Source organism: Labrus mixtus, chromosome 17 (genome assembly GCF_963584025.1).
Source record: "Labrus mixtus chromosome 17, fLabMix1.1, whole genome shotgun sequence".
Taxonomy (NCBI): Eukaryota; Metazoa; Chordata; class Actinopteri; order Labriformes; family Labridae; genus Labrus; species Labrus mixtus.
Window position 1 is genome coordinate 13,807,051 of NC_083628.1, and position 11,591 is coordinate 13,818,641.

At 38.9% G+C, this 11,591-nt stretch overlaps 1 protein-coding gene across 1 annotated transcript in view; it reads left to right on the forward strand.

Annotated features, from left to right (window-relative positions):
- fam163ba (family with sequence similarity 163 member B, genome duplicate a) overlaps positions 1-11,348 on the forward strand; it is a 29,557-nt gene extending 18,209 nt beyond the window's left edge. The window contains exons 2-3 of the mRNA XM_061061488.1: positions 4,389-4,504; positions 8,752-11,348. Of these exons, the coding sequence (XP_060917471.1) occupies positions 4,412-4,504; positions 8,752-9,189 (531 nt within the window). The 5' untranslated portion in view covers positions 4,389-4,411 and the 3' untranslated portion in view covers positions 9,190-11,348. The remainder of the gene's footprint in view (positions 1-4,388; positions 4,505-8,751) is intronic.
- Positions 11,349-11,591: the final 243 nt, after the last annotated feature.

Sequence of the window (11,591 nt, forward strand, 5' to 3'; positions counted from 1 at the left end):
CATGTTTGCATGTGTGTGTGTGTGTGTGTGTGTGTGTGTGTGTGTGTGTGTGGTTAAATAATTAACGCTGTCCATCGCCTTGCTGCGGTTCATCCCTCACACATCGTTCTGATTAAGGGAGCTTGAGGAGAAACACACAGCCTGCCTCTCTTGTACAGTGACTAATGCATGTGCATGTGTGTGCTGGTTTAGCAATCCAGTGTGTGTGTGAGCAGGAGTAATGACTTTTCCTGCGTCATTTGTGTTCAACCCCTTTGTTTTTTTCTTTCCTTTTTTTGCTGACGTCCTAAACATGCTTAATGTGTCATTAATGTTGTTCTCCATACATACACAAATATGTGTGGGGTTTTTTTTGCAAGTATTTAGTGTTTGCATTTATTAGAAAGGGCAAAAGGTTAGGGAGTATAGGACCCATTTTCTCCAGAAACAAAGGACAGTAAGACCACATCATTTTTGCTCGTAATAAGGGCACAGGTTTCTGGATTGCAGATTATACTATAAAAACATATAGTATGTTATCAACTTAAGTTTTACAGTAAAACTTGTGTTTTTCTGCACTAATAAACTGATAGATGCCTACTACATTCTACATTTTATTGAAAACTATATAAAAGATACATTATTAATGTCCAAATGATATATGAAAATACGTCTGTGCTGTATTTGTTAAGCTCTCGTGAATTTAAAATAAATGTTTAAGCCTTTTGCAAATTTGTTTTGCTGTGATTGTCACTAAGGAAGAGTATAACAAGGTAACACAACACTGATAAAATAATTTTCATTGTATAAAGCTGTTTTGGAGGCGTGAACATTTGTTCGCTAACATCCATATAAAAGAAAGTGACAGCTTAACATACAACGGGTGTGACGTAATCATTACTTTTAGCTCTGTTTTTGGTCTCTACCAACTCCAGTGGGAAATATCCAGCCTGTACTGTAGCTGCTAAATGCTCCACTCACAGACTGAAGGCTCCACTATGCTCACTAGCTAGTTGCTAATTGTGTTTGTCTGAATTTTGGAGCTGGGCAGGCGGCACACAGAGAAGCTTAAGAAACTGCACTGATAAGAGCAGAAGAGTAACCTTAGATTTGTAAGTTTTAAGCTACAAAACCAAAAAAAGTGAGCTGAAAGATGCTAACACACTCAATAAAGCTGAAAGGAAACTTCAGAGTTGCATGATGATTATCTGTTCTTTGCCTGATCCCTCTCACATCACACATTGTCATCCGTCCCGTTGTTCATATGAATTTATTGATTACTGCAGCTTTAAGCCCTTCATTATCCGCCTGTAGTTCATAATTAACTCTCAGCTTCTCCTCAATGTCAGACAAACCCAGAGAGTTCACCTCTCTTTTGTGACACAAAAATGTCACAAAGCACCACATTTCAGTTGAACTGAAAAGCCTTCAAGGCCAAAACGCTCTCTCCTTGTTTTCCACCATATTGATTTGGTTGGTGGACTGTGTGGCCTGCAGATTGGATTAGTGTCCAGTTGTATTCCAGCCTGAGGGGCGACTGGCTCTGATGTGTTTGTAGACGGGGCAGATAGTACACTGCAGAGACAGTCTGATCCATTCTAACTGTGTAGAGCATTTCTAGGGAGACAAATGACAATAAAAGCTTTGGTAGTTTGGACACGTTATTGGCTTAGAAATGTGCCATAGTTAAGAGGTGTTTCAGGGTAAGAAGGTCATAGCTGTCACTCACATTGTAAAAAGTACTCTGTCTTACAGTGAAGTGTCAGCTGACTGAGGGATGTTGATGGAGAACCTTGTTTTCAGGACATGCAACTGGAAACAGCAACAAATCAATACAAATCGTATGCTGGTAAAGCAGGAAATAGTATTTCTTTTACATTTGCGTCACAGTGTTCCTTTTATGTATTTGGCGGTCTGCTTTTTGTAGTTTTAAATGTTTTCTATTTGTGGGTGTGTCTATGTCACCGTTGAGTAAGATCTTGACAACATGCGCCTATACTGCTGTGTGCTCGCTGCTGATAATGGCTCGCACCATTGAGTCATAGCTTAGCAACAAGCCTGCTGGCCTATTTTTGGTTTCAGGCAATTATCCACAATGCAGTGTGATGGTGTGGTGCTACGACACTCCCAGATTGTGGATGTAATGAAGGGAAAAAAGGTCTGTTGCCACATCTGTCAAATGTCTGCAGGGTTATCCCAATTTCATTATAGGAATGTTACCAACACGGGGAACTTGGTGGCAACTTTTCTCTGTGCCACGATAGTGAGACTGAATGTATTTTGAGTAGCAGTTTATAATCATGTCTTACCAAATCAAATTAAAAATAAATAGAATTGAATGAAAAGTAAAGACCTGACACATTCAGCAGCCACACGATTTTCAAGAAATACATTTGATATAGGTAAAGAAATTAGAAATCATAACTGACATTTTTCAATAAAAATTTTGGAGCCTCAAAGTAGTAGAATAACTCTGCAGGTTGCCTTCATCCTGCTTGCCCTTTCCTGTGAGTGATGTTTTTTTTTTCTTCACTGGACAGCACTTCACAAGAATCACTTGTGTGATGCTACTTTCTGTGCCTTCACATGCAACAAAAACTGGAACAAACAGCCCGTGAGCATACACCATACTGATGTGATTGTGACCCATTGAGGTCAGGGCTATCTTTTAAACAGGATTCATGTCGGGGGTCCTCTGTTAATCAAACTCAACCACATACCAAAATGCTTTTTTTTTGTTTTTGTTTACAGTGCACAGAAAAACGTTATTTTGACACAATGTTTATGATTAATACACATTTACCTTGGAGAGTAGAATGAATATTTAAAGCCTCCAGGCTCAAGGCTTCTTCCGGTAATCCAGCTGCTGTAGAGACTGAAAAGAGGTAATTAAAGGGAAGCATTGATCTAATAAACCCTGAATGAGGTCAGTTCAGTCTCCAGTCAATCACACAGCCACAAAATGTTCTTTTGACGTACCGTAGACTTGAACTCAAGTCAGTTCTGTGTGCATGTGTTATGCAAAACCACTTTTAAAGGTTTTTTTTCCCCCAGTGTTAAAGAGTGCCTCACTTAAGTAAATTGACAAAATTATCTTTTGTAGCTTGGCTTTTTTTAATCTTACACAATGACAGCACACTAAAATCTAGGTTACACAACCTGAAATAAATTACTGTTGAATGCAAATTAAATATGTAGCCGTTGTTTGTTTTTTTACAATGCAATTACATAAAAAGAAGAGGATTCGGTAAATCATGTCTGATTATACATTCTGCCTAGATAGATTTATTTTAAGCTTGGAGCATATGGGTATCAACTTCTGCATTTGTTTTCATCATAAGGTCAATGGTCAGCCAAAGCTGTCCAGCTGGATTTAAACTGATTTATGTTATGAAGGTCAAGGTTTTTCTCTCTCGCCTTTGATTTTATTTTGTCTCTGTTTCTTTCCTTTTTTGTGTGCCTTACTAACTTATTTAAGTGTCATGTAGTTATATCCACAAAGATATGTTTTTGTCTTTTCTTTAACTGATATTCCCGAAGTGTATACTTTGAAATGGTCCCTGTTTCTTGAGAAGAGTAAGTTATGCATCTGCCTAAGGAAGCATTGCTCTTGAAATGCTGTTTCATTGTGACTTTGGGAAACCATGGCCTTGGATTTCTCTTGAGTTCTTGTTTTCTTTTCTTTTTTTTTGTAGTTTTTGGACCATTGGGCTTGAACAAAAGTCTCTGGGATTAGAGATTCATGAGTCCTGGGTGCATGCATAAAAACGTGTTTGACTTTCATTCAACCGTGTGTTTGCAATACATAATCATGACAATATCACTTGACCAGTCCACTTTTCTTCATTTTCATGCTCCCCATGTTTGTTTTCCGCCTCTCGCCCTTTCTTCTTCATCCCCTCCATCATTTTATACCACTGTTTCATATCCATTCATCAAATCCCTTTCTCTGCCTGTTTCCCAGCTCATCTTGACCTCTTTCTCCCACTCCCTCCAAATCTATTCACTGCTCACTCCATCTTTGTTTCTCTCACCTGCTCAGTCACTTCAGCTCTCCTCACTCCCATCATCCATTTATCTCTCTGCTCTTCTATCGTTTCCACTGCTGTAACATGCTGCTCTCTCTCTCTCACACACACACTTCTTTTCTTTCTGCCGTGTTCCAGCCCAAGATTTCATCTATATTTTGAGCAGCACTTGTAGAATGATTCTATTACATGTCTCCTAACTGCTGGATAATTCAATAAGCACCAGTGAGATGACACACAGTTATAATCTACTTAATGAAACCGCTGTGATGATGAATTGTGCGCTTTCTCCTCTGCTGTTTCTTCTTCGACTCACTCCTATTCCCTCTGCTCTTCCACACTCCCATTCTCTCTCTGTCCCTCTTCTTTTGCTCTCTACAGGGTGTTGATGGAGAGCCTTTCGAATGACAGCCGGGACAGTGGTCATCACTGGTGGAATCCTTGCTACAGTTATATTACTCCTTATCATCGCTGTACTGTGCTACTGTAGGCTGCAGGTGAGACCACAGTTCACATCATTTTCTCTGAAAGAGCTGGGAGGAAATTGATGTCCCTAATTATAGCACGTAATTGGTAGTTGTAGGAGGGTGTCAGATAGTTTGAAAAATATAACTTAAATCAGTGTATCAATTACCGGTAATTATATGGTCTTGCATTCAAGAGGAAAATGAAGTCTTCGAACAAGGTTTCTAGACTATGACCAACATTTAGCACTTCTTTGGAACATGCTGATGCATTTAACACCAAGATCAAATAATTCCATCCTCTGGTTGTTTAAACAAAGAAGTGCTTTGAGCAAACAATCAAAAATGCTTACATGCTGATTTCAATTTAGCAAGTGGGTTAACATTTTCACCATCTTTACGAAGTTTAGTGCTTTAGCACACCAACACTCGCTAACTAGCCCCAAACACAAAGTAAAACTGAGGTGGGAATGTCATTAGCTTCGCGGAAAATATTATTTGCCAGAGTTAAGGACCAGTTGGCGGTTTGAACTTGTGGTAGCCAAAGTCATTACAATTCATTCAGAGGATTTAATGAATTACTGACCTAATTTTATTGGTCAAATGGTTACTGAGAAAAGTGGTGAACCAACTGTCGGCACTGCCATCCCTAGTTCAATGCTAATAGTATGGCTAACATTTCATTGAAGATAATAAAGCTAAAACTCAATTTGTGTCTGTTATATCTATTATTATATCCATGGTCTTAAAAAAGTCATTTTTAAGGTTATCTTGATATCTTTGTTTTACTTCGGTTGTCAGGTGACATGCATCGTTTTAAAAAGGTTGAAAAAGAAAAAGCCTTTGCTGCAGCGCCACAGAGTGTTCAATGATGGACGCTACTTTTATAAGCTCTTTTTGCCCACCAGGCCTCCTCGCTTGTTATGTGACTCAAAGCTATGATAAGAACCAATGATGATATGAATATCATTTGAGTAGAGGATTGACACTGCTCTCATATCTGTGCATTTAATTAGGCATACTTAGTTTAGCTTGACCTAAGGCTAAGCTAGCTGTCAGATTGGATAAAGCTTAACATTTTTTATCTCCTTTTTTTATCCAACCCAAAAAAACAAACTAACTAACAATACTCTGTTTCTTTTATGATTATAAGATGGTTAGGCACTGGTAATGTTATGGCTATGCCATTTATTGACCACAACGAAATTATTTCCTGCAGTCTCTCCTGGCTGCCTAGCAACTGCTAAGTCATGTAATAATTTGATTTATTTATCAAATGTTAGTAAGAGGGATTTAGAGGTGTTAGTCTGACAATTTCCCCCCTCAATTTCATGCTAAGCTAAGCTAACATACGGCTGGCTTTTGGTTTGTTTTTACCTGACAAATCAATCATTTCATCTAACTCTTGGCAAGAAGTCTGATTTTTCCAAAACGTTAAACTTTTGCTTTGATTTATCCACATCTAACACAATTGTATCTTGTTTAGCTGTACAAGCTGTATGAATGTAACAAGATGATAGAAGATCTAAATGCCCTCACCGTGAACCCTAGATATCACGATGCATTACACCCACTCAGAATAAGTAGTTTGAATTAACAATGTGACTGAGAAGCTGCTCAGACTGAAAAACATTGCTCTCATCGCAGGGCCAATTGCTTTAAAACTTTGCTGCAAATTCCACATTAAAAGGTATTTTCACACCTTTTTGACTGAGGTTTTTTTTTTCTTCTAATACAGAGACTCAAATAGGCTATATTTTCCAAATTGAACACTCTAATCCCTCGTATCAAGATCTAAGAAAAAATGAATCTTGTTATCATAGCTCCTCATTTATAAATCTGTGACTGAGTCATTTATTTAGATTTAATACACAGAAGATTTGCGTCTCCATAGCTTAGTCTAGGGATGTGAAAAATCTTAATTTTTCATCAAAGAATTCTGAACTCAGTTCCAAAAGCACATTATTGTAAGGACTTTGCTATAATTACTCTACTTGTAATGTTTAAGAAATGTACAAAAAGCAGTACGGAATGATAATGGTAACTCAGTTATCTGAATAACTGTTTCTTAAAGATATACTGAGCTCTCTTTTATCAAATGCATGGTATGTGTATCTTGACACTTTAGTCTTCAAAATTCAGTTGCCCACAGTTTGTATAAGAAAAAAAGGAGATGAGGTTAGAAATAATAATGGCTGAAAGTTGCCGAATGCTGCATACAGGGAAGTACATTGTCAGTATGGGAGAGCAGTACTAGAGATGTTTTCATATGCATTTGTGTTTTAATGTCACCAATATCGCTTAAAAGTGTTCGCAAGTAACAGGACAAAATTACAGTCGTGATATTATGGCTGTAATGGTGGGCTGATGTACTTATAAATATCTATTATATTATGCAAATGTTATGCAAATTATGTTTTTCTATCACTAATATGTGTCCCTAGCCTGTCTACAAGCCCCCCAATAATGAGCATAGTCCATCCTCTCTGTATTTTACCTACTCCAGAAGCGCAGAAAATGTGTGCTCAAGCAGGCTGTCAGGAGGTTTTCCCTTTATGACATCACCAAGGGCAGTACTCCCTCCCCCAGGTGGGTGACACTCCCACATCTAGGTGATTGTTCTGTCCTCTGAGTCTGCCTTCTTATGGTAAACAATAGGGCATGGTGCACGAAAGCCCAAGCCCAAACCTTCCAGAGAGGTGTGGTCAGAAACAGCTCATTTTCATTTAAAGCTGCAGACACAGAACAGCCAGTTCTGAGCAGGGCTGAAATTGAGGGGTTTTAGGCATGACAAAATATAGGATTGGAGTGGATTCTCTGGCAAGAAACTTCCCAGATATGTTTTGGGGAACTCTGAGACTTATTTAAACTTGTTGGCAAGGAGTATAATATGTTTCCTTTAATGACTTAAAAACCAGGGACTTGAGATATGATGTTAAACAGACTCTTTGAAAGGTGTCTGTAAATACACCTGGCAATTTACTGTATACCCTGTTCGAACACATAATGTGTCTTTATGTACTGAAGAAGGAAACTAAAACTTTAACTTAAATCTAAATTGCTCCCATTGTGAAATCTTAATTAATGCAGCCCATTTACTGAGATCCACTGGAAACGAAGGTAAGATGTCTTCAGCGGAAAATGCATGAGCCTCTCTACTTAGAGCTAATTGCACTTCTTAAGATTCTTATTTTTTCATGGCAGAATCAAAACTAATCCCCGTATTATGGCTTCATATTAGTTGGCCTGATGCCGTGAATTAATTTGAAAGCTACATGTTGTGTGCCAGAAATAGCAACCACAAATTCTCCACTGAAAAGTGGATTATGTTTACAAGACTGTTTGTGTTGTAATTGTTGAGGGATTTTGGCTCAATTGAAAAAAATTGGAGACAGAAACCTTGAGAGGCAAAACCTTTTTGACATCACACTGTAGAACATGTGCAACTTCACCAAGACAACGTGTTTGAACATCTAGGGTCATGTGGGCTGGTGATTAGGTTTATGGGCTAAAGTTGATTATGAGAGACGATGATTGTTGAATGAATTCATGCTTTCAGTCTACAGCGTGCAAACCACAGATAATTGCGGTACTCTAATGATTCGTAAAAGCCCATGGAAACCCAAATCTTTTAACTATTATAGGGTTGATGTACATAAAATTGAGAATCTAAAACATTAATAAATATATATATATATATGTTCAAATTTCATTTAGATTTCTTATGTCAGGCTTTCATGACATTTGATTGAATTGTTTTTAGGGTAAGGGAGTTTATTTCCATAATGCAGCACTAATTAACAAAGTGGTTTCTCAGCTAACGTTAACTCCTGATTATCAGATGGAAAGCAAAGCATTTTGTACTCCATAAATTGATCTATGGTTATTATTTTGGGGGTTTTTATGACTGTTTTCTAGAGATAGGACAGTGGATAGAGTCAGAAACCCAGGAGAGAGAGAGAGTGGGGAACGACATTCTGGAAAGGAGCCCGCTGTCGAGGACTGAAGCCTCTTCACATGGGGCCCGCACCAAACACTTGGCCCCCCTATAATTAAATAGAAAATTTATGTTAAGGAACAAGTTTAAATGTGAAATGCAAAATTTCCGTTGGCGACATTATTGAGGTGAAATGCTCGACACTGGAGTATATTGCTATCTCTTTATGACTGTATTGATTTCTCTCTTCCTCCCTCATCTCTCAGATATTTTACAATTGACATTAATTGTACCCTAATATTCTCCTTCTTTTCATCCCTTTGTTTCTTCCTCTCACCTCCAGTATTATTGCTGCAAAAAAGAAGAGTCAGAGTCGGAGGAGGAGGAGCCAGACTTTGCTGTTACGTCCCGCCTCCCACCAGTCCACTCTAATCACAACATTGTGGCGGCAACAGCCGCCGCCTCCTCCATCCCAAATGGCCCGGCCCTTTTCTCCACCCCCCCTCTGGCCCGGAAACTAACACGTTCACAGACCTTCTGTCCGTCTTGTACGCACTATGAGATGCCTTTCTACCTCCAGCCGCCTCAGCCGCAGATCCACCATCAGCCAGATGGGTTGAGGAATGGAGGAGACCGGATCAGCTACTGCAGCGTACAGCAGCAGGACCTGGAGCTGCCTGTGCCTGTGAACATTTCAAACTACCGGAAACCAAACCTGGCCCGGTCAGTCACCATGAGGGACATGTTCCAACGCAGCTGTAGCATCAGCACTGATGTTTAGCTGCTGTAAGTTTATTCTTAAATGAAACGAGATGGCCTAGGCTGGACTGGGCTTAAGTCTGATTGTTTTTTGTCATCTTGACCAGTGTAGTCCAGTCTAGTGTTGTCTGATCCAGTCTGGTCTCGTTCTACTGGTCACCTCCTGCAGAATGAAGGACTCAGATTGCTCTCAGGACAGGATTTTTAAAGGTACTATGCTCAGGTCCAGGACCTTACACTTGGGCCAATATGAAGTTTAAAGTATAAAACAATGGTAAATTAACCCAAACAAGCACTACTTGCTTTGGCTTGTTTTGAATAGTTATTTTTTTAACTTCAAGAATGGCTTTTCTTTTATGATTTGATTTGTTCAGTCCTGATTCATCTAAACTCTTCTACCCATGGCCTGAATGCTAGACAAATTCCTGCCATGTCCAGGGATTTTCTGTCTGCCATAGCTGCTACACAAAAATATGATTAGATGAAGTCCAGTGGTTCTCCCTCCCATGATGGGATGATCTGTCTGTTCCTCTGTCCACAGATTAGAGAGATTATAAAATATCAATCTCCGCCAGTGGAACAACGCTAGAATAGGAGGGCAATGTGGTGTTTAAGCTGCCAGCCACAGACATTTTAGACTTAACTTAACTTAGGCCATGATATTTAGAAATAAAGGGCTCTCAGAAGATGGAAATCCCTTCTTGTTTTCTACATTCTTTCATAGAGGGCTTCAGTTTGACGGGAGGCTACTTTCTCTAATACACCATACTACACTTCTGCAGAAAAAGACCTCTGTGTGTTTTTGCAGGCTAGGTGCCAAAGGGGACAGGTTCTTGCATTTTTGTGAGATTGTGTGACTGTGCTTGCATGTGTGTGTGTGTGTGTGTGTGTGTGTGTGTGTGTGTGTGTGTGTGTATGTGTGTGTGTGTATAACTTTAAATTGTAATACAGGAGTTCTTATTCCATACAGTTTAACACAGTCTGTCACCCCTATTGTACGTATACTGAACCCACTCTTGGGTTGCAATAACATTTTGAACATTTAATGTAAAGGGTCAAGGGATTGTATCAGTTCATGTGTGTGCCATGTTACTTTTACATTTATGGTGATGCTAAGAATGACAAACATGAAGTGGGTTTGGAGATATTTTGTAAATGTTCATTTTACTGATTTATGACTAAACACAGACTGAATTTGCAGGCGACAGTCAGTGCAGAAACTCTTTACAATGTCATATCGTTGTATTTCCTCACTGAAGTTTCATTTTATGGACTCTTCAGTGCATTCTTTGTGTTGTCCCCAATTTGTTGATACATAGATTTGTGTGCTAAAGATAATTTCACTTCTAAAGCAACATTTATAAATATTTAACAGGCCATAGCATACACCCCACTCTATCTCTCTCTCTCTATCTCTCTATCTCTCGCTGTCTCTCTCTCTACTCTCGACTCGTTGGACTGAGGAATATTTGCTTAGAGAGTTCATCTTGGGATGCTTTTTTATTTCCTGCGCTCGGCTGACCAGCATGACTGGAGGGCTCATATTCTAACAGGAGGAGTGTTTGGACCAAGACACACACTTAATGAATGAAATTACTTAATGCTTGATTTCAAGAAGAAATGCTGGCGGGTGTGTGAGGGTCTTGAAGCTGATTGGACCTGCCCCCACTCCTTTTTCCCTTCAAACGGATGGTCTTTCTCTCTTTCTCTTTTTCCGTCTCCGTGGATGTTTGATCGGCAATCATACTCGTTTATTTTCCCAAAGGGTGAAACAGTGAGTGATTCTGATATAATTTTCCCTCTTGTGACATGTGCTTCCCTGCAAACTCTCAAATCACACACAGATACACACACACATACACACACACATACACACACACACACAGTTGTCAATGCTTTGCTTTTTCTTACTTTTTAAAGAAAAATGTGACAGATGCACAAGAAATGTAACGTCGTAAAGACTTATGAGAGAATTATTAATATTATGAGTATTACTATTATTACAAGTGTATATTCAAATGCAGTGTTGCTTAAACCCTGAAGTATTTGAATAACTTTGCTTTATTTTACGACCCAGCTGGTTTTTCAGACTCAGTACAGTACAGCAGAAATGTTTCTGTCCTTGTTTCTAATGTATAACTAACAGACACATTGTTGCTAATAAAATGGTGTGAAAATCTGTCTCATCTCTTTTGATTATTCTGTTGTTTTCACCAAGCGTAAAGAGTAAAATGATGCTGTGGTTCAAATTCAATTGTTTTTGAATGGCAAACCAGTTAAATGGCAATTAAAGTTGTTTATTGGTGTGTAAAGATTTTTGCAATTAGTGCTTTTAAAGGAAGAATGTGCGACTTTTTGATTTAGTAGATGTCGCCCTTGAGCACCAGCATTAAACCAAATCAAACTGCTGTTAGTGACGCCTCC